The sequence below is a fragment of the Natrix helvetica genome (genome assembly GCF_964273705.1).
Source record: "Natrix helvetica genome assembly, chromosome: 2".
In the NCBI taxonomy this organism is placed as follows: Eukaryota; Metazoa; Chordata; class Lepidosauria; order Squamata; family Natricidae; genus Natrix; species Natrix helvetica.
The window spans coordinates 117,678,995-117,702,822 of record NC_138552.1 but is presented as its reverse complement, the minus strand read 5'-3'; the positions used below and the strand labels follow the sequence as shown (position 1 = coordinate 117,702,822).

General features: G+C 42.5%; 1 protein-coding gene across 3 annotated transcripts in view; it reads left to right on the top strand.

The window, feature by feature from the left end:
* DRC11 (dynein regulatory complex subunit 11) overlaps positions 1-23,828 on the top strand; it is a 268,281-nt gene that overhangs the window by 202,728 nt on the left and 41,725 nt on the right. For 2 of the 3 annotated variants that reach the window (XM_081940018.1, XM_081940017.1), the window contains 2 exons: positions 19,910-19,996; positions 20,892-21,069. In XM_081940018.1, the coding sequence (XP_081796144.1) occupies positions 19,910-19,996; positions 20,892-21,069 (265 nt within the window). The remainder of the gene's footprint in view (positions 1-19,909; positions 19,997-20,891; positions 21,070-23,828) is intronic. The other variant, XM_081940019.1, reaches the window with a different exon arrangement.

The following is a 23,828-nucleotide window of genomic DNA, read 5'->3' as shown; positions in this document are numbered from 1 at the left end:
GCCAGGTTTGAGGAGGGGGAGGAGGAACCATATGCGGAAGAGGAACTCAGCAACCTAAAGCAGAGGGGCTGCCCCATCAAAGAGCACATCCATGAATTTAGGATGGTCATAGGAAGGCTAACCCCTTTACCAGAGCGGCTGTTGGTGCATTTTTTCAGAACAAGCCTGGACAAGCAAATTGCCCATGTAACTGCATACTGTGACATCCCAAATCAACTCTCTGCGTGGTTCCGAGTAGCAACAAAAGTCGATAGCAGGCTGCTCACCAACAACATGAGAAAGCAAACGGACACAAAAGAGAGAGGTCAACCTGACCTGAAACCACCCAGCCGGTGGGGAATCACAGCACCACAGCAGGCCCTGAGACTACCCTCCCTCGAAGTCTGCTGAAATGCTATAGATGCGGGCTGATGGGCACATGGCAGCTACGTGGCCTCAGACGAAAGTGGTGGAACCCCAGGCAATGACAACCAGTCGCCCGAATGATATGACAGCAAGGACGAGGGAGAAAATGACCCAATGGTGAATGAACCAATTCACCCTTTCCTTTTTCCAATATGCCTTGTAGCCCCCAAAACAGGAAACTATGGGGATTTTCAAGCCCTAATAGACTCAGGCTGCACGAGGTGCTTGATCAACCTAATCACAGTCCTGAAACTGGGGATCAGGGCAAAAAGACTGACCCACCCGATCCGGTTTGAGCAGGTCGACGGGTCCCTAATGGGAGGAGCCTATGCCACCCACCTGACTGAACCAGTGAGGCTAGAGCAGCGGATCACTGGGAAGTAATTTGATTCATAATGGCCCCCAAAATGACAGACACAGTCATACTGGGACTTTCCTGGCTAAACGTGGGGACCAACCATCTGGTGGAAAGGGGGTACCCACAGACCTAGGATATCAAGGGGTCCCCAACCCTTCCCACACCAGCTAGCAAAAACACCACCCACACAGGAACACCCCCCCCCAAATAACCCAGAAGGACAACTGGCAACCACATCTGACAAAACCCCAGATGCCGATGGAATATCAAGACCTCGCAGAAGTATTCAGTGAGGCAAGTGCGATGTTCTGCCTCCCCACTGGGAGACAGACTGTGCCATTGAAATCATCCCCGGGGCAAACTACCCAAGGCCAAACTGTATGCCATGACGCCTCAGGAAATGCAAGAGATGCGCAAATACATAGACAAAAACCTAGCAAGGGGGTTCATTGAGCCAGCCAAGCCACGGGTCGCGGCACCAGTCCTCTTCAAAGAGAAAAAAGATGGAACTATGAGATTGTGTGGACTTTCAAGGGATAAATGGGGTGTGCGTACACAACCTATATCCCCTCCCCCTCATGAAGGACATGCTATTTGATCTGGCCAAGGGAAAAGTTTTCACCAAACTAGACCTCAGAGAAGCATACTACCGAGTACATATCAGAGAGGGAGATGAATGGAAAACAGCGTTCAACTGCCCCCTAGGGAGCTTTCAATTCAAAGTGATGCCTTTTGGACTGCAGGGGCCCCCAGCGGTAGTCATGCAGTTAATAAACGAGGTGCTGCATGAACACCTCTACAAGGGGGTCCTTGTCTACCTGATGGCATCCTCATATACACTGAGACCATAGACGATCATGTACCACTGGTCCGCCAAGTACTGGAAAAACTTCTGGCAGCCAACCTGTATGTGAAGGTATCAAAATGCGAATTCCACTGTGCACGGTTAAACTACCTGGGTTACCGAGTGTCAAATGAGAGAATAGAGATGGACCCAGCCAAAGTACAAGCTGTCTTAAGCTGGCAACCCCCTCACACGCGCAGACAGCTACAAAGTTTCCTAGGGTTCACAAGCTTCTACAGGCAATTCATCCCCTTCTTTGCGAAAATTGCCATACCCCTAACAGACCTCCTGAAGACAGGGAGCCCAGGAATGAAACCTCAACTGGGACAACCCCTACAGTGGGACCTAACCTGCCAAGAGGCATTCGAAACACTAAAAGAAATGTTTGCAAAGGAGCTGAAGCATCCTGACCCCGAGCAACCCTTTGTGATCCAGGCAGATGCCAGCAATATGGCAGTGGGAGTGGTGCTACTCCAAAAAAACAACCAAGGAAACTTACAACCCTGCGCCTACGCCTCTCCCAAGCTCACAGACACAGAGAGACGATGGGCCGCGTGGGAAAAGGAGGCTTTCGCAGTGATTTGGGCACTGCTAACCTCGAGACACCTATTGGAAGGGGGCCAGAAACCGTTCGAAGTCTGGACTGACCACAAAAATCTGGAGGCGCTAAGGACCCCACGGAAACTATCACCCAAACAAGTCCGATGGGCTCAATACTTCAACCGTTTTGATTTTGTCTTAAAGCACATTCCAGGCGAGAGGAACTTTCTAGCTGATGCCCTCTCCTGCATGCCCCAGTACAAATGCGAACGGGAGGACGTAGTGGACACTATCATTCCCTCTACTCAAACCGCTGCTCAAGTGACCACCATGCAGCAACGCCGTGACTGGCAAAACCAACCCGCAAGTGACCTAACCACGAGGCTAAAAACCGAACTGCTAGCAGACCCCTGGTTCCAAAACAATCTTGACAAAAAGAGATGATCTTCCATGGAAGGGAACGAAACTCTATGTCCCAGAATCCCTAATTTTCCAGAGGAGCCACATCGCCAAATCGGCAGGCCACTTTGGGTTCCTAAAGACTTTACACTTAGTCTGGAGGCAATTCTGATGGCCTGCCATAAAGAAAGATATGGATAGTTATGTGAAAAGTTGCACCATCTGCCCCACAATGAAGAGATGACCGGGAAAACCTCCCCGGATTGGTGCAAACAGTAGCAGAGCCAACGAGGCCATGGGAGGAGATCACAATGGACTTTATAGTAGAGTTACCAAAATGTGGGGGAAACCCGGTGATTTGGACTATAATAGATCTGTTCTCCAAACAGGCACACATCATACCCTGTAGCGGACTACCCTTGGCTCACAAGCTGGCTAAACTGTTCGTGAAGCATATCTATCGACTGCATGGAGTACCCTGAAGAATTATATCAGACAGAAGGGTCCAGTTCACGGCTAAGTTCTGGAGGGAGTTCCTGTGGTCCATTGGGTCATCTCAGGGTCTTAGTTCAGCTGCATTTCATAGTAGTGTCTTAAAACCCGTGATCGGATCCACTCTGAGACCACTACCCTGGGAGCTCCCTGGCCCTGTGATCATAGGGGACTAAACCCATTATGAAGTTCAACAAGTCCTTGATTCAAGGTGACACAGGAGACAACTCCAATACTTAATCAAATGGAAGGGCTACCCCTTATCAGAGGCATCTTGGGTAAAAAGTAGGAATATCCAGGATGATCACCTTATAGCAAAATTCTATGAAGAAAATCCAGGCAAGCCTGGGGGAGGAATGCATCCCTAAATTTTATACCTGTACTCAAATTATCTTTGTGTCACACAGGTCGCTTTTGGGAAGTGAGGGGAGCCAGATGTCAACTTGTAAAGCATTGCCATGACTATTATCAGGTTGGCATTCGAGGGAGGATTCCATGCATACCTTCGGCTAGAGTTGGATCTCATATTTCTACAACCTAGTTCGTGAATATGAGTTATGACGCATGACAGAAGGGAGGAGATAGAGGGGTAAAGTTCAAACCCAATTAAGCGGAAGCCAAGAGTACATGCCAGAATGTTGATCCTAATAAATGACTGTTTTTTGTTTGAACTTTGTCTCGAGGTTTGTAAATTAATTAGGTCATCTTCTGACAACTTCACACCCAGCTCTTCTGTTGGACTCTAGTGATTTTCATTTAGATTTCACTTTATTTTATCCTCACCATATCCCTGTGTTATAGGTTGGACTAAGGGAAAGTGACTAAGTGTGTTTCAATGCTGCTCTAGCTATATGTAAGACATTCTGTCTTACAGAATTAAAACATACAGTAGAATAGGGTTGGAAGGGCTCTTGGAGGTCTTCAGGTTCAATCCACTGCTCAAAGCAGGAGATCCTATAACATTCTGGATAAATGGTTGTCCAATATTTTCTTTAAAAACCCAATTGATAAAGCACCCACAACTCTGAGAGGCAAGCTGTTCCATTGGTTACTTGCTCTCACTGTCAGGAAATTTCTCCTTAGTTCCAGGTAGGATCTCTCTTTAATGAGCTTCCAGATGTTACTTCTTGTTCTGTCTTTGGGTAGTTTAGACAATAGGCCAACCCCTTCTTCTCTGTGCCAGCCCCTCAACCATTAAAAGACTACTATCATATCACCCCTAGTCTTTCTCTTTGTTAAACTAGGCATACCTAATTCATTTTATGGTTCAGCCTCCAGGTATCTTTGTTGCTCTTCTCTACATACTTTCTAGGGTCTTAACATCTTTTTGAATCATGGTAACCATAATGGAATGCAGTATTCCAAATGTTCATTAGTTCAATATAAAAGGATATTGTCACCCCACATGATCTTGAAACTATCCCTTTGTTGATGCAAACTATGACTGAATTAACCTTTTTTGGCAGCTGCAGCACCATATTAAGTATTAATTCCTCTTAGAATTGCTACTGTTGAGCCAGATACCACTTATTATATATCTGTGCATTTGGTTTTCCTTGCCTATGTCTAATGGGTGTCAAACTCAAGGCCTGCAGGCAGGATGTGGCCTGTGGGATGCTTAGATCTGACCTGCAGGGCTCACCTGGAAACAGCGAAGGATCGACCTGCAGTGCCTCTGCTAGCAAAAACAGAGTTCAGGAAGGCCATGTGCGGCCCTCCCGAGCTCTGTTTTCGCTGGCAGAGCACTCAGGCCACCATAGGCTCCCCGACATGAGTGACATTGAGCTGGCTATCCCCACCCTGCTCATGCTGATGCCCATTCCAGATCCCCAAGATCAAATACAACCCTGTTGCGGCTTTCAATGAAATCAATGAAATCAAATTTGACACCCCTGGTCTAAGACCTTATTTTTTTACCACTGAATTGCCGTTTGTTGGATAAGACCCAGTGTTCAAATCTGTCAAAGTTTTTCTGAATCTTGAGACTATCTTCTAAAGTATTAGCTATTCCTTCCAGGTTGGTGTTTTCTTCAAATTCGATGAGCTCCCCTTCTATCCCTTCATCTAGATCATTTACGGTGATATTAAATAATATTGGGCCTCAGACAGAACTCGAACATATACCACAGAATGCATCCCACAATGCTGATATAAAATTAGCTGCTTTTGTTTTAATAGATATGGATGTTAGCTACATGTTTGTTAATTCATGTCGGAAGCATCCCAGTTAAAATCAGGCACACTATATGACATAAAATATAAAATACAAGATTAATATATGTATAAATTAATCAGATCTTGCCCAGGAACTAACAGTAATTGTGTTCCATCGTGCTGACATGAGGTCCTGAAGTATATACTGTTTGGGTCACAAAGGGCAAATATACATATATGCTGTTCCACATGTCACCACAATTGCAGATAACCCTATTTGATCAGAGTCTCTCTGGATCTTGGACCCATGCACAATCTATTCAATGATTTCCATACTTCCCAGCTTTTATCAGACCCAGGTGCCAGCTATTCTATTGGTTCCATCCAGTGTTGGTTCTTTGTAGCTTTCCATAGACCCACTCTGCTGTCAAATTTTTCGAAGTCTTCTGTCAATGTAAGGAAGCTTTTTCTGGATTTTAATCTTTGATAAACTGTTTGTAGGCTATATAGAGGGTATTATCTAAATATACATCTAATCCTCTCTCTGAATGCTGTATTCTGCTAGCTTCATTCAGAGCAAAGAAATCCAGTCTGCTGTGGTAAGACAAGGAGTTCTACAGCTGCAGTGAGGTGATGTTGTATCATTCTTTCAAAGATTTTACAGGTCACAAGAAAGAAATTGGACAATAGTTCTTAGGGTTATTCGTCTCTTTAAGTACTTTTAAAATGGCTACAGCCTTAGTTTGTCACCAGATGCTAGGAATCTCACATTGTTCCAAACATTCATTAAACATTTCTAGTAGCCACTGTCTTGCTTTCGGTCCAATTGCTTTATCTATTCAATAAGGATGTCATCCAAATCAACAGCTCTCCATGACCTACTCTTCCTTATAGTCTCTCAGTTCTTCCATAATAAAGGGGGAGAATAGGTTAGTCCTTTCCTCATCCTCATTTCTATTGATCTTAATCTTGTGTTTTTATGACCTTTGATCTGGGTTGCTCTTCTTAAGAAGCTGACTGGCTATTTGGTCTGCAGTCATGTTGGCATGATCGCTAGCACAAGTTGGATCATTATTTAGGCGACTCAATAATTTCCACACTTTGTGGTTAGTTGTGCTCATGTTCAGTTCCTCTATTGTTTTAATCCAGCATTCTCTCTTAGCTTCAGCTATAGAAATAATTAGCTGCTGTCCTGTATTTACTGTGTATTCTGTCATAGGATCAGCCTTAAAAGAGAAAGATACTTCTGCAATTTGTTTCTGCTGTAAAGCCTTGGATAATAGTGAGCTTTGCAGCTCCTTGGGACTGATAGCCGGGAACATTTTTTTAATGGATTCCACAAATTTGTTATAATAGGTCAGTTTAGCTATTAATTGAGGAACAGCACTGTCCAAATTTAGGCCAGTCAGCTTCTTTTGAAGTTATACTGTATCTACATCTAAAGGGGTTATTGTGAGGTTGAATTACAGCAGTAACCTGACATATAATTGGTCAATGCTGGGGATTTGGGATAGGTGGGCAGACTATTTTGATACATGGCTGGATTATGGTCACTCACAAATATCAAGTCCGGGTTTTATTCCCTGTGCCAGCTTCCACTGTTAAATTAAACTGGTTTGTTTGTTTGTTTATTTGGATTTATATGCTGCCCTTCTCCAAAAGGACTCAGGGCGGTGTACAACATTAAAAAACACACATCCCAAAAGTTAAAAAAAAATTAAATCCATATCCAAAAAAACAAACCGAATTTTAAAAAAAAACAATACATTTAAAATAAGTTAAAATTAACAGGCCAGGCCGGCTTGCTGGAAAAGCCAACTTTTTAGGGCACGTCGGAAGGACCGGAGGTCGGGGATTATGCGAAGCTCCGGGGGCAGCTCATTCCAGAGGGAAGGCGCTCCCACAGAGAAGGCTCTCCCCCTGGGGGTGACCAGCCGACACTGCCTGGCACCCTGAGGAGGCTAACTCTGTGGGATCGTACTGGACGGTGGGAGGCTACTGGTGGCAGTAGGTGGTCTCGCAGGTACCCTGGGCCTAAGCCATGGAGTGCTTTAAAGGTCATAATTAATACCTTGAATCGCACCGGAAAACAACCGGCAACCAGTGCAGGCCGCCTAAAAGGGGTGTAACATGGGAGCACCTAGGTACCCCCATGACAACCCGCGCAGCCGCATTCTGGACCAGCTGAAGCCTCCGGGTGCTCTTCAAGGGCAGCCCCATGTAGAGAGCATTGCAGTAGTCCAGGCGAGAAAGGACGAGGGCATGAGTGACTGTGCACAGAGCATCCCGATCCAGGAAGGGGCGCAACTGACGTACCAGGCGAACCTGGTAAAAGGCCCCCCTGGTCACAGCCATCAGGTGTTCTTCTAAACTAAACCACGTATCCAGGAGGACTCCCAGATTGCGAGCCTTTTCCGAGGGGGCTAAAATTTCTCCCCCTATCGTCAAAGATGGAACAAGATGTACAAATCGGGATGATGGAAACCACAGCCACTCAATCTTGGAGAGATTGAGCTTTTAGCCTGTTCCTTCCCATCCAGATCCGCACAGCCTCCAGGCATCGGGACATCACGTCGAGGGCATCGTTTGGGTGCTTTGGGGTAGAGATGAAAAGTTGGGTATCATCAGCATATTGATGATACTGTACCCCAAAACCACGGATGATCTCGCCCAGTGGTTTCATGTATATGTTGAACAAGAGGAGTGAGAGAACCGACCCCTGGGGCACCCCACAAGTGATGCGCCTGGGGATCGATCTCTGCCCTCCAGGCAACACAAACTGCGACCGATCCGACAGGTAGGAGGAGAACCACCGTAAAATGGTGCCCTCCACTCCCAACCCCCCGAGTCGTCGCAGTAGGATACCATGGTTGATGGTATCGAAAGCCGCTGAGAGGTCTAATAGGACCAGGACAGAGGAACAGCCCCTGTCCCGGGCCCGCCAGAGATCATCGACCAACGCGACCAATGCCGTCTCCGTGCTGTACCCGGGCCTGAAACCCGACTGAAATGGATCCAGGTAGACAGCTTCATCCAGGTACTGGGGAATCTGATGTGCTACCACACTCTTGACAACCTTTGCTACAAAGCGAAGGTTGGAAACCGGATGATAGTTGGCTAAAGAAGCTGGGGCCAGGGAAGGCTTCTTGAGGAGGGGCCTCACCACTGCCTCCTTCAAGGCGGTGAGAAAGAACCCCTCTCTCAATGAAGCGTTGGTAATCGCCTGGAGCCAGCCTCGTGTCACCTCCCGGGAAGCCGAAACTAACCAAGAGGGACACGGGTCCAGCACACAAGTGGCAGCACTGAGTCTCCCCATAATCCTGTCCATGCCTTCGGGAGTCACAGGGTCAAACCCATCCCAGATTGTCTCCTCAAGATTCATCCCCGTCGGCTCGCCCGAATCTACCCAGTCAGAGTCCAAGCCTGTCCGGATCTGAGCGATTTTATCCTGCAGATACTGAACAAATTCTTCAGCCCTACCCTGCAAGGGGTCTTCCCCAGTTCCTTGGTTAAGTAAGGAGCGGGTCACCCTAAACAGGGCGGCTGGGCGGTTATCTGCGGACGCGATAAGAGCGGAAAAATATTGCCGTTTTGCCGCTTCTATCGCCACTAAGTAGGATTTAATATGAATTCTTATTAGTATTCGATCAGATTTGGACCGGCTGGCCCTCCAGACACTCTCTAGGCGTCTTTTCTGGCGTTTCATCTCCCAGAGCTCCTCGGTAAACCAGGGAGCCATCCGGGATCGACACCGGGTCAGAGGCCGCAAAGGCACAACACGATCCAAAGCCCCAGAGGCAGCCCTATCCCAGGCTTCCACTAGGGCTTCGGTCGAGTTGTGAGCAAGGGATTCAGGAAAAGTCCCAAGCTTCGTCAGGAACCTTTCGGGGTCCATCAGGTGCCTGGGGCGGAACCATCTAGTCGGTTCCGCCTCCCTGCGGCGAGGGGTAGTGGTATGGAAGTCAAGCCTGATGAGGAAATGATCAGACCATGACAAGGGTTGAATAGAAATATCCCCTAAATCTAGATTATTCATCCACTGCCCAGAGACAAAAATCAGGTCGAGCGTGTGTCCCCCATTATGGGTGGGGTCTTGAATTAACTGAGTTAGGTCCATAGCTGTCATGGAAGCCATGAACTCCCGAGCTGACTCGGATGTCTCGTCAACAGAAGGCAGATTGAAATCCCCCAGGACCATGAGCCTGGGGAAATCAACCGCCAATCAAGCTAATACATCCAGCAACTCTGGCAGGGCCGATGAAACATAGCAGGGAGACAGGTATGAAACAAAAAGGCCCACCTGAGCTCCAAGGCCCCACTTCACAAAGAGGGACTCACACCCGCCTATCTGAGGCACAGTGACCTCCTGAGGTCTGAGACTTTCCCTGATAACCACCGCCACCCCCCCCGCCCCTGCCCTGGGCTCTCGGCTGGTGAAACGCCCGGAAGCCTGGTGGGCATAGTTCACTAAGGGGCACACCCCCCTCATGGCCCAACCAGGTCTCCGTAATGCACGCCAGGTCCGCTCTACCCTCTTGTATGAGGTCGTAAATGAGGGGAGCCTTATGTACCACGGACCTGGTATTAAGCGACACCAGCCGGAGACCAGGGTCCTGTAATCCCGAGCACCCGGGGATGCGAGTAGGGCGATGAGGGTCGGAACGCGCGATCGCTCTTAAACAGCAAACCCGCGTCCTCCGAACATCATTTGGCCCTTGGCCCCCACCATATCTGCCTCTCCCACAAACAGTAGAGATGGTGAACCCCCCAATGGAATAGCTTAATATGTCCCCCGGAATCCCAACCCTTCCTAGCCCTCCCAACCCGCGCCCATTAGTTAGCTATGGCCTGTGCCCTGGCAGACTCCCCCCCAAGCCTGTCTGAGCCATCCGAATCAACCCCCCCTCCCCCCCTTAAAATTTGGTTTAAAAACCCCTGTAAAAAACCCCTGTAAAAGACATTTTACATTTTACATTTTGTCATGTAAAAGAGTCAAGTTATTCAAATTCGCCCACTGTATCACAACCTTCCCATTTCTATTGTCAACAGGATACCCCCAGATTGCTGTGACTATCGGTGGGGCCACTCTGCTTCAAGCTGTATGCTCTGTTTTTTAGGTCTTTCTTGATAGTTGTCTCTGTGGGTCTCCTGCATACACAGGACATTGCAGTTTTATTTTTGGCACAAGTCCTGCAACAGTTCTCCAACAGTTCTCCAACAAACTTTTAATGTTTACTGAAATATTAGTCACCTGTGGACCTAAAAGGTCCTTTTTAGTATACAGATAGTTCCACGGGTGGGAATGAGCACCTCATTACATTTTGGATGCTTTTGGATTGAAAGGATTAGCCAGCTATAAACTGTTGTCCAGGGGATGCCTGAATGTGTTAATATCACACATTCTTTAGGGAGGCTCCTTTCATGTCCCCTGTTAGTTACATTTATGTATGTTAGTTACATAAAATTGTTATATAAATTTTGCTGATTAGTAACATAATTGTCCTTGTCTAAAACTGTAAATTATAAATTGTACAGAGTCAGGGACTTGTTTAAGTCCAGTCATTGGTAAAATGAAAATGAAAGATTTTATGATCCACAAGTATAATCAATGTGCATTTGAAGTAACCACTAAAAATATATTCAAGGCCACTAAAATGAATGAACTTGACATTTTCATTTGGGATGTGCAATACACCCTAAGGACTTAGTCACACATGACACACATTTATGATGAAGGTTAATTATCATGATTACCTTTAAATTTTCCTCATGTGTGAACACATTCTAAGGAAACAGTGTATTCCCCTGTAAAACTAATGACATATGCATTATTTTAAAGGATTTAGAATATACCTGTAACATCACATAAAAGTTGCATTTTGAATGATGGTGATGATGAAAACAACACAGTATTTGCATAAATTATTTAACAATGAATAGAGCAGTTGATGTGCCCAGCTGACAACTTTCTTATTCAAAAGTTAGAGGAGGGACCTAGAGGGTCTCCTATAGTGTACTTAATTCCTACTAATAAGGATGAAATGATTGAAGGAGTGGAAGTTGTAGGAACTTTGCAGGAGAATGATCATGTCATACTAGAATGCAGAATAACAGAGTTGGAAGGGACCTTGGACAAATGGCTCTCTTTGTTAAGTTTCCATTCATTACTTTTTGTGTATCCTCAGTTGACACTGTGGCAGCCCTTCAAAAATGTCACCCTAAGTCCCTCTCTACATTAGACTCGACACACTCAATTCCCACAACTATTTATCCTATGCTTTAGCCTCCAGTTCGCTAATCATTGTTTTGTTCTCTGCACTCTTTCTGGGATCTCAGTATCTTTATTTTTGGGGGAGGGGGGAATCATGTACCAAAATTGGATGCAATATTTCAAGTGTGATCTTACCAGTGTAGTATGAAGTGTGAACTGGTACTAACACTTTATATGATCTTGATACTATTCCTTTGTTGATGCACCCTAAGATTTCATTGGCTATTTTGGTAGCTGCAGCACACTGTTGGCTTATAGTTAAGTGGTTATCCAGTACAACTCATAGTTCCCTCTCACGGCTACTGCAATTGAAATAGATACCACCTATTCTATACCTGTACTTTTATTTTTTCTTGCCTAAGTGTAAGACCTTACTTTTCCCATAACTGAATTTTGTTGGATAGGGCCTGGTGTTCAAATCTGTCAAGATCCTTCTGGATCTTGAGCTTATCTTCTAAGTGTTGGCTTTCCCCCCAGCTTTGTATCTGCAGATCTGATTAATTCCCCTTCTATCCCCTCATCTAAATTGTTTATGAAAATGTTGAAGAATACTAGCCTAAATCAGAACCTTGGGGTTTCCAACTACATGTCATTCCCTCCCTCAATGTAGATAGCAATAGCACTTAGACTTATATACCGCTTCATAGTGCTTTACAGCCCTCTCTAAGTGGTTTAGTGTCAGCATATTGCCCCCAACTGTCAGGGCAGCCTCCATCGGTAACCAAGAAAGAAACCACTCAACTCCATATTTCAGAATTAAGAGTACTTTTACTGGTTATGAGTAGATAGCAGCTAGGCAAAGCAAGATCTGAGACAAAAGCGTGCGTAATAATAGATATCAATATGTGACCCAACTCCCTCCCCCTAGTAACCCCATCCCCCAGTCCAATCCGCACACCCCACAGGTGTCATGTGGGCTGCAGCTTCAAAACCCATCATCAGGTTGGTATGCCGGACGGTTGGCCTTGGCGGCAATTCCACTATCTGCAGCATGCGCAGTAGATGGTGAGAAAACCACTCCCTTCTTCATTCACTCCTGTGCTGAAGCTTCCCCTCCCAAATACCATGTTATTCCCTCCCTCCCTGTTTCAATGGCAGCCGAAAGCAAGCATCAAAGCAGAGGCTGACATTCCAACAATCTGAATCCTCATTTTACTGACCTCAGAAGGATGAAAAGCCAGATGTAGTTCCATTAAGGACTACACATTGAATGTTATTGGTCAACCAGCTACAATTCCATCTCATGGTGGATTAGAACTAGTGTATACTGTCTATCCCATATTTCCCTTTCTTACAAAGAGGTAGCCTATGTTCTACTTCATCAAATGCCTTACTGAAGTTCAAATATACCATGCCCACAGTGTTTCACCAATTTGCTCATTTTATCAAACAATGCAATAAGGTTTATCTAACATGATCTGTTTTTATAAACCAGTGTGGCTTCTAGTAATAGCTTTGCTTGTTTCTAGGCGTTCACAGATCCATTGCTTGATATTTTTTCCAGAATCTTCCCATGTATTAATGTCAGGCTGATTGGTCTGTAGTTTCCTGGATCCATTTTTTCCTCTTCTTGAAGATAGAAACTGCCTCAGCTCTTTTACACTCTTCTGGTATTTGCCCTATGCTCCAATACCTCAGAAAGATTCTGTTCAGTGGTTACGAGATCATGTCTGCCAACTCCGTGTTTTTTTTTAAATTTTGGATATTTGTTGTAAGTTCATTCTAAACCTTAGCTTTCCTGACTTGGTCTTTGCAAATTTGGGCTATTTGCTGGAATTCTGCTTTACCTATGTGCCCCTCTTTCCATTTTTTGGGACTTGTCCTTTTTTTCTGTCACTTTATTAGAAAGTTCTTTATATAAACATGCTGATTTCACCTGGGATCCCTTCACTTTTCTTTCTCAGTAGTATTGTGCTACATTGGGCTTTTGTAAGATGGCAAAACAACAATACAGACATAAGGTGGAGAACCATCTGGCAGATAACAACTCAAAGCAAGCAACTGGCCAAGCCAGGGGAGCAGCAGCCATGGCAGGGATCCAACCTCCTGCTATTCCAGACCAGGTGATTGTTCCCGGCCAACCCAGGGTCCCATGGCTGGAAAGAAAAACTCCACCCTTGAGGGCAAGATTTGATGGAGATCCCCAGAAACTGGGTTTTTTCCTGACTCAGGTCCTCACCTATATGCAAGAATATGGATGGAATTTTCCAACCCAGGGGGCATGAGTGCGAGTCATCACCCTAGTCTTAGAAGGGATGGCTGCCAGCTAGATGGTGACCCTCCACAACACCATGGCTCACGTGGCTATGGAAGTGGAACCATAAAGTAAAGTGGAGGAGAGGAAACGTAAAATTCCAGAGACGTATAACATTTGCAAACCTCCCAGAAGGAAAAGAGGAGGAGAAAGGGAACAGGGAAACGGCCATGGCTGCTGAGGCCACTAGCATCCCCAAAGAATACCAGGATCTGGCTGAGGTATTTAGCCCACCAAGAATTGTGCCATTGAGATCTTGTTGGGGGCTAAACTTCCAAAACTAAAGATGTATTGCATGTTCCCCCAGAGAACTAAACAAACTCAAGGCATTTATTGACAAAAATCTAAAAAGAGGTTGGCCTACCTCTCTAAAGGAAAACCCTTTTCAAAGCTTGATTTATGAGAGGCATATTACCAAATCAGAATTAGGAAAGTGGAAGACTGCTTTTAACACCCTGCTGGGGTGCTACCAATTTAAAGTACTCCCTTTCAGACTACAAGGGCCCCCTGCCATGTTTATGCAACTAATTAACGAGGTGCTCCATGAACATTTAAACAATGTGGTCCTGGTTTACCTTGATGACATTCTAATTTACACCGAAACAAAAGCAGAACACATAAAACTAGTCTGAGCAGTTCTTACTAAACTCCAAGCCTCCAAAGTATATGCAAAACTCACAAAATGTGAGTTCCTCCAATTAAGAATTGACTACCTGAAATATAGAATATCCCACACAGGAATAGAGATGGATCCACAAAAAGTAAAAGCCGTCATCAATTGGGAGCCTCCCCAAACCCCTTAAACAGCTACAATGTTTCCTGGGTTTTGCTAACTTTTACCACAATTCATTTCAGCCTTTGCAAGAATTGCTCTCCCCATTACAAACTTGCTAAAGACAAAGTGGGGGGGGGGGGACGACGACCAAAACCAAGGCAACCTCTTAACTGGACCATGGAATGCCAAGCGGCATTCGGTAAAACTTAAAACAATTATTCTCATCTGAACCAATCCTAAAACACCCAGACCCAGAACAACCATTTATCATCCAAGCAGACGCCAGTGATGTGGCAGTAGGAGTGGTCCTACTTCAAAACAATGAACAAGGATAATTGCAACCATGTGCATATACATCCAATAAATTGATAGAAACCGAGCAAAGATGGGCCATATGGGAGAAAGGCTTATGCAGTACGATGGGCCCTCCTCACATGGAGGCAATTCTTAGAAGGGAACAAAATCCTCTTCGAAGTCTGGACTGATCATAAAAACCTAGAAGCCCTGAAGACCCCATGAAAACTCTCCCCCAAACAAGTATGTTTTGCACAATATTTTAAATGTTTTAATTTTATCCTCCAATATCTCCCAGGAGAAAAAAACTTCTTAGCCAGTGCCCGGTCCAGAAAATCCCAATACAACAGCAAAAAGACTGAAATTGTTAAACCTATGCTCCAAACACCTCAGCTACCTGCCAAAGTAATTATCCAAGCACAAGATAAAAAAGAATCACTTGCCGACAATGCAACTGTCTCCAAATTTAAGGAGGCACTACTTAAGAATGGCTGGTTCCAAGAACACAAAAACATTTGTTTGCTTAAAGACAACTTAGCCTGGGTAGAAAACAAACTTTATGTCCCTGCTAGCAAAAGATTGGACCTCATGAAGCGATGCCATGACTCCAAGGTAGCTGGACATTTTGGATTTGTGAAAACTCTACACCTCATCAAAAGACAATTCTGGTGGCCAGCCCTTAAAAAAGACATTGAGTGCTACATTGCTAGCTGCCCCATCTGGGCAGCTGCAAAAAGACAACAAGGAAAATGCCCAGGACTTTTTATCAACTGTAGCAGAACCTTCAGCGGAGAGAGATTTCTATGGATTTTATAGTGGAGCTGCCTGAAAGCACAGTTATTTGGATTGTAACAAACTTCTTTTCAAAACAGGTTCATTTTATACCATGACAGAAGATCCGAACAGCTAAGGCACTAACAAAAATGTTTTTAGTCCATATTTATCACCTCCATGGAGCTCCCCAACAGATTAACTCAGACAGGAGTGTCCAATTAACCTCCAAAGCACCTGGCAGGCTTTCTTAAACCTGTTAGGGGCTGTCCTCTTTGCATCACCCCCAGATGAATGGGGGGGGGCAGAGAAACGAATGGCGTATTGGAACAGTAAGATGTTTTATTAACTACCAACAGGACAATTGGACTGACCTGTTACCTTTTACTGAAGTAGCTTACAACAACTCTGTACACAGTAGCACTGGCTTCATCCCATTTCAAGTTGCCACATGACAAGAATTCAACCCCATGCCAGAGCTACCAGCTAAGGAAACTGACATCCCCTCCCTTAAGGAGTAGATAAACAATCTACAATCTATTTGGCCAGTGGTCAGACTAGCTCTACAAGAAGCTAGAGCAGATTTTAAAGTTCAAGCTGACAAGAAATGCTGTGAACATTCAAGGTGGGGGACCCTGTATATCTATCCACAAAGTTTCTACAATCCTTACAATCATCTAAGAAACTGGGACCAAAATTCATTGGCCCATTCCCCATCACTAGAATCATTAACCTCATCATGGTAGAACTCCTCCTTCCTAACATACTTAGGCAGGTTCATCCAGTGTTTCACTGCAGCCTACTAAAGCCAGAAATCACTTCAAAGGTCAGACCCCCTTTGCCCAAACGCCCAACCCTCATTATGGTGGATGGAGAACAACATTTTGAAATTAAAGATATATTTGACTCCCACACTCACCATGGCTCCACACAATATTTAGTGGTATGGAAACACCTACCATCCTCTCAGAACGAATGGATAGCCAAAAAACCTGTAAAAGCTCCCACAATGTTAAGGAAATTCCACATGGCATACCCCCACAAACCATCCTAAATCTCAATGTATTTATATGTTTTATGACTTTCCAGGTGGATTTTCCATTTTTCTGAGGAGGGCAATATGTCAGATCCGTGTATCTGTCATTCTTTGGTGGAAGAAGGAGGGGTTGGATTTGATACATTCTGTTTTTCTCCTTTCTATGTATCCTAGGTATCCTATTTCTTGACTTGTCTTTTTGTATAACCTTTTGCTTGATTTCTAACTTGCCTGGCGCCTCAGATGTCTGGAAAATCCTCACCTCTTGGGGGATGCAGAGGAGCTCTGTGGATTGCAACTCCCGATGATCCTGAGAACCTCTTCTTATCTGTTTCCCAGAGAGGCTGGTACAAAACCATTTTCACACCCGCAGATTGGTGGGAATCCACATTGGTCTGTTAGGAGGGGTTCCTAATTTCCTTTATCATGGATTGTATAGCCTGAAGGTCCCAGAGCCTGCTTTGAATGTTGACTTGCTTTCACCCCTCTTCAATAAAAAGATTCCTTTTGAAATACCAAGTTTTCAAGAGTCTACACTTTCTTGAGAGGTGTGGGGGGGGCAAGCAGGTCCTTACACACTCATTTGTCTTCATCCTATTACTTGTGCCTGCATTATATTGAATTCCAATTCCACTATATACTCCACTGTTGCGGTCACATTTGGAATATTGCATCCAGTCTGGTCACCAAAATACAAAACAAATGTAGAAGTCCTAAAAAGAGTACAGAGAAGGGTAACGAAGATTGTAAGAGGTCTAAATCCCATGAAGAATGGGTAAAGGAATTAAGTATGTTTAGCTTAACGAATGAAGAAAAAACTGATGGAAGACATGATAGCAGTTTCCAGTTCATGAAGTGGGTGCCACATGGAAGAGGCCATCAATTTATTCTCTATAAGGTATGTTTAGCTTCATGAATAAAGAGAAGACTGGAGCAATGGATGGACACTCCTTGGGGGAAGATCTAACCTGGAAATAAGGAATTTCCTGATTATGAGAACTATTAAGCAGTGGAACAGCTCTCCTCAGAGAATTGTGAATGTGAATGCTCCATTGCTGAAGAAAAGGTTGGACAACCATTTGTCCAAAATGGTGCATGGAATCCTTCCTTGCCATTATCTGGGTTGGATTTTGACTGTCCTAAATAAGAGGGATTCCTTGTTATTGTGCTTACCAAATCTATTTTGCTAAACCAAGATCAGCCTCTTCACCCTGTCCAAATTTCTTTTTTATTAAAGATTTTAATTAGTTTAAGTAGTAAAATCTAATACAAACTTAAAGAATGAAAAATAGAAAAAAGAGGAAAAGGTGCAAAAAAAAGAAGAAAAAAGAACTAGAAAAAGAAATATATAATTGAGAGAAAAGAAATATATCAAGAAGTTGACTTCCAATCTTCATTTCAATTATAAATAATTTTTGTTTCATCCCCTCTTAGTTTATAACCAATGATCTCTGCATCCCATCCCTCATCTCTTATCTATAGCCAAGTCTGTAAAGCATCATCTTTTCAGTCAGCCAGAAATTTTGGACACCAGCCAAAATTTCATAAAAGGTTGTCAGTTTTGTAACAGTGTATCTTATCTTAACCTTCATCAAATAAACCAACTTTAGATTTATTCGTACTAACAGTCTTAGTCCATTCAAATAATTTCATAGAACTTGATTTCATTTCTTCTTTCTTCTCACAGGTTTCTTCAAAGCCTCTGATATAAAAGAATTATCCTGATCACTCTTTTTTATTACTTTTATTTCCCCTTTGATTTTTAAAATAACCAGTTTCATTTGTATGTTCAGTTAGTCATATTTTCCATATCATTCTCATAACCTATAATTTTAGATCCATTTTCAATGTCATCTCAATATTCTCAAGTACAAGTTCCTCATCTGCCATTTCTTCCATGACATATTTTGGACACACTCCATCTGTGAAGCAAACATTACTGTTGACATTGTTGATACTAACTTATTCCATTTTTCAAAAGTATCCTTCAGTATGTTCAAAGTGAAAATGTTTATACCATTCTATAATTTCCAATTAATTTGCTATTGATTAGGCTTGTGTATTTTTCTCCTTTAACTTTAATTCTCAATTCCCTCTAGTGTTCAATTTTTTAAATTTCTTATCTTTATTTTGTCTTACCAAAGTCCAAAATATCTATTTCGCATGGGAAATATTTATAATTAATTCCAAAATCCTATTCCAAGTTGATCTGGATCCTTAATCCATATATAATTTTCCCAGAACAAATTCTTATTTAGCTTTTTGTGTTTATTTTTGTTTTCAAAAAATCTTATATGATTCAAATGTTCTTTCATTATGGATTGAGGGAAAAGTCACCCAGTGTTTTCAGACTTGTTGGTCCTAAAATTTCTAATAGTTGAAAAGTAATTAGCAAGCAATTCCCAAATGTAATTCAGAAAAGAAATTTTGTGAAGTTAGTATCCTTTGAAAGATGCTGACTATGCTTTTGAGAAGATCAGCTATTTCTGCTGTCTCTCAGTGCTGAAAATCCACCATGGACTGCTCTTCTATGATCTCACAAAAAACAGCTCTTCAAAACACATTTTCCCATCCTCTCCTTTTCTGCAAAGGTTTTGAAGAGATGGTCTACTCACCAGCTCTTTGTTCATGATGATAATTAATTGCTTTTCACAGAGCTGTCTGCCATTTTCCACCAAATCCAACTTTCTTATCTCCCCTTTCAATTTCATTAGAAATTAAGGTCTTGCTGACATTGCTGTCTGTTTCATTGAAGCTACTGAACCCACTTTGCAACCACATTTCTTACAGCTGAGGAATTCCTATTAATTTTTGTGGTCAAAATTGACCTATGCATGCAAAGAGTATCTTTTTTTCCCATTTGTTGAGAAGATTTATTATAGATGGAGGAGGTTAACTTTTCATGGTGTTTGGAAACAGAGTGGAAGGTAGGGGTGAAGATGAATAAAATTTCTCTTCTAAATTTTCTGATCTTATTCTTAATACCTTGATGGTCACAGCAAGTGACAGCATCTAGCAAATCTTGAAAAAAATTAAGCAACATCAGAACTCGAGTTCTCAGTCCTCTTCATTGTTTGCTTGCAGGCATGTCAACCCTATGATGTTGCTTAGTTGGGTAGTGAAATGTAATGAAATGTCTACAAGCAAAGAGCACCAAGGTCTTTTATTAACCCTGAGTTACAGACATTCCTTTCTATTGGGAGGTCAGAACTGGTTAGTAGTTGGCTGGGAGACCAGAAGATTAGGTTGGAAAATTAAAAAAAATAGACAAACCACTTCCTTATTTGAAAAAATATATCTTTTTTTAATCTTCTAGGTTGCCAGACAGTTACAGCCTTCAGTTATATGGATTGGAGATACAGAAAAAACATTCTACAAAAAGGTACCTAAAACTGAAAAAGAGGTAAATCCTTTTTTATATATGGTACAAGCAAACAAGCAACATAGCATATTAATTGCTAATTTTTCATTCATTTGCTTATTTATTTGTTTATGGTTTTAGAACACACATTAATTAGTCATAAATCTATTGCATGGTAATTATATAATGATAAATGCAAACCAGATTATTTTTATAATTAGAAATATATATCCTTGTTGAAGAAATGTAAGTTATTTTTGATTAACACAGAATTTTTCACTAGGCACAATAGAAACAAGACCAGATCAGTTTTAACAACAAATAAGAAGTCAAAGCAATTTTAAATTGTCACATGTTTAAAGAGAACTAATTATAATTACTGAAAAAGCTGGCATTATTAATTTTGTAACACTGTGCTAAGATCAGATTTTAAAATTAATCATTGAATCACAATGAGTTTTAAAAAGAAATTTAAACTAGATGATTCATATGTTTGTAAAAATATGTGAGTTCCCTATTATGCAACTATCATTTTATTATTTCTTAATTCTCTTAATCTATTTTAAGTCATATTTTTGATAAACTGCCAGTCAGTAGTAAAAAAACAGTCTTGATCCAAAGTGTTACCACCTAAAAGAATCATACTTCGAAAAATGACATAAATATTTAAATTGGCTATGATGGTATTGCTGCCCTCTGCTGGCTAAAATGTTTGCCACAAAGTTCCTTGTTAAGTTTCTTCACATTCTGTGTGTTTTTGTAGCAGTATATATTGATGCTTTGATATATTTTGTAAACCTTATATCCAAAACTGCAAAAGAAACTTAACCTTATATTATGGCAGATGCTACACTTAAATGAACTACAATCCATCACTACATTTATGTGTGTGTGTATATATATATATATCTGCATATATTTGTGTTTGTTCTGGAAGATGGAACCTAAACGTTTGAAAAAACAACTTCCCAAAATTTTGAAAACTCTAAAAATTGAAGATCGAATTTTAATCATTGGAACCACTAACCGGCCATTTGATGCAGACATCAAACCCTTCTGCAAAGTTTATAAGAAAATAATTTTGGTGCCACGGCCAGACTATGCTTCAAGATTTGGCAAGTATATGAAAATAGTACTAGTTTATGCAAAGATACCTCAACATTTAAAAAATATTTACGCATTAAGTTTGCTACTCGAAAATTCATTACCGAATCTCAGAAACATACACACACACACACACACGCACGCACACACACACACACACACACACATATCTATCTATATATATAACAATAATAGTATTATTTAGATATATATAATAATAGTCTTTCAGCTTATACATTGTAGTTATAATGTATTATATTTTGTATACATAGTAGTGTTTTCCCAATTTCTACTTTCTGTCTCTTAATTCTAACCCTTAATACTGCGATGGCGAACCTCTGGCATGTGTGCCAGAGTAGGCACACAGCGCCCTCTCTGTGGGCACACAAGCTGTCACTCCAGTTCAGCTCCTCCATACATGCATGTGTGTCTCCCACTGGCCAGCTGGACTTCAGGTCTCTGCCATGCATGCGGGAGAGCAAAGTGCACGCGTGGGAGAGGGGTGCATGAATGTGCAGGGGGGAATGCATGTGTGGGGGGACCGCATGCACAGGGAGTGGACGCATGTGGGGAACAAGCTTTCTTTTTTTTAAAAGAAGAATTTTATTGGTTTTTAAACATTTGTGGGGAAAGGTAAAAGGGTACATAGAAAATTTTGGCAGCTCCCATGCTAGTGGTAGAAATCCCTCCAAATCTCACAATTTTTACAATGTTAAAGACAACGTATAAAAGATAAGCAAAAACAGAATCTTGTTCTACATTATATCAACCATGTGTTCAATCATCTCTTTTTTGTCACTTTCTAGTATATCAACAATTACAATAATATTTCAAATGCATTTATTTTTGTGACCTGAGCCTTTTCGATATTGCTCCCTCCTCCCTGTCCCCAGATGGAGCCACAGCCCCTCCCTCCTTCATATCTTGTACATTACTACCTTTTTCACTACCTCCCATATTTTCGTCCTCTAGGAGAGAACTGTGTTTTTTAATGAAGGCTTCTGCCTCCCCCACTGTATTAATTCTAATTCTGTTTCCCTCCCAAAAGATCAACATTCTCTCTGGCAATAACCATCTAAACCAAACTCCTTTATTATATAATTTCTTTGATAAGGAGGAGTACTTCCTCCTTTTCTCTCTTATTTTTTTCGGAATTTGCTTAAGAATGGTAATTTCTTTGTCTTTATATTTTAGTGGTCCCCCCCTTTGAGCCCCTAGCACCTCATCCCTCATGGTCCTTCTAAGAAATTTAACATGTAGCTCCCTTGGAACATTATGTGTTCTAGCATATGCTGAATTAATCCTGTAAACCAGATCCATATCCCACCACAACTGTTCTTTGTCTCTCTTAATATATTCTGCTAAATAATATCCTTAAGATCTTCATTTTCTGTCTCTGGTAGGTTCTGGAATCTGAGAAAAAGGACATTCTTTCAAGTTCTATCTTTGCCATAAAATTTTCCAATTCTAAATTCCCCTTCCAGACTGCCTTAACCTCCTCCCCCAGCCCAGCCGCCCCTTCCTCCAACACATTAATTCTTTGTTTGTTTTCTGTTATTATGGTGTTGTACCCCTCTGAGTTCTTCTTTGAGATCTGTCACCTCCTTTTTCAACTCATTTTGACCCCTCATAATTTCCTGAAACATTTGGGTAACGGATATGTCTTTTGAGCTCTCTCCAGTCCCTTCTTGTTGTAACAATGAAGTAATTTTTGTCTGATGCATAATTGGGCTGGAGGTGGCAGATGTGGGAGCCAAGAATGATTTGCTCGTTGGTGGTTTTTTGGGCCCCATTTATCTGAGTTCAGAGATGGTATAAATCTTTTACAAAAGAAATGGCGTCAGTGGAGTGTGCAGCGGTGCCGATCCAAGGAGGCAGGCAAATCCGAAAGTGAAAAGTTAGTTCTCCATCATAGTTCCAAGGCACGGAGGCACACCAGAAAGGGGAAAATCAAATAATCAAAATCCAGGAAGACCATATAACAGGAGAGGTCCAGGGGTCCTTCAGGGGGGGTAATAATACAATGCCAGAGATTTTTTCAAGGGTGGTTTCAAAAGGCAGACTTCATTTGTAAGTACAAAAATGAAGTTGGAGGGGAGCCATCTTGGCTCCTCCTTTCACAGGGAGAAGAGCAAAGATTTCCATAAAGTTTTTTTTTCCTTTAAGAAAACAGCTCAGCAATCACCTCTTGCAGGTGTGATATGAATCTTTCTCACATAGTTAATACAGGTGACAAGTCAGCCTTTATTCTTTCTCCATTCCGATATAGAGAGATAATTCAAATGCTGCTTTATCCAAGGGAGGTAAAGAGAAAGAGTAACCCCCCTCTAATCTTCCAATTTCAAATAGATTGAACACGAATTTACAATAGTCTGCTCCTTATCCGTTAACAATAATTAAGGAGATTAGGACGGATCTCTCGCCACTCGCATTCCAGCCACTCCTCCTTAATTAACTCCTTCCTCCCAGAGCCCATTCAGCGAAAGGGCAGACAGCCAAATGCTGTTCCATGCCCCCCCTCCATTCCCCGGCTCCTGGGGCGAGGCTGGAAACACCCCTGCCGGCTACCGCCAAATCCGGTGGGTTCCAGCAAGCCGCCCTAGGGGAACAAGCCTTCTTATATCCCTATACATCACTCATGTTTAATCTAAATCTCTGCTTCTACATCTATATCTGTTGTCTGTGTCAACTCATAAAGCATTTCCATGTCTGTTATCAAGTTGACATGGTAAGGAAAGGGGGGAGCGCATTCCATGCATACCTTCGACTA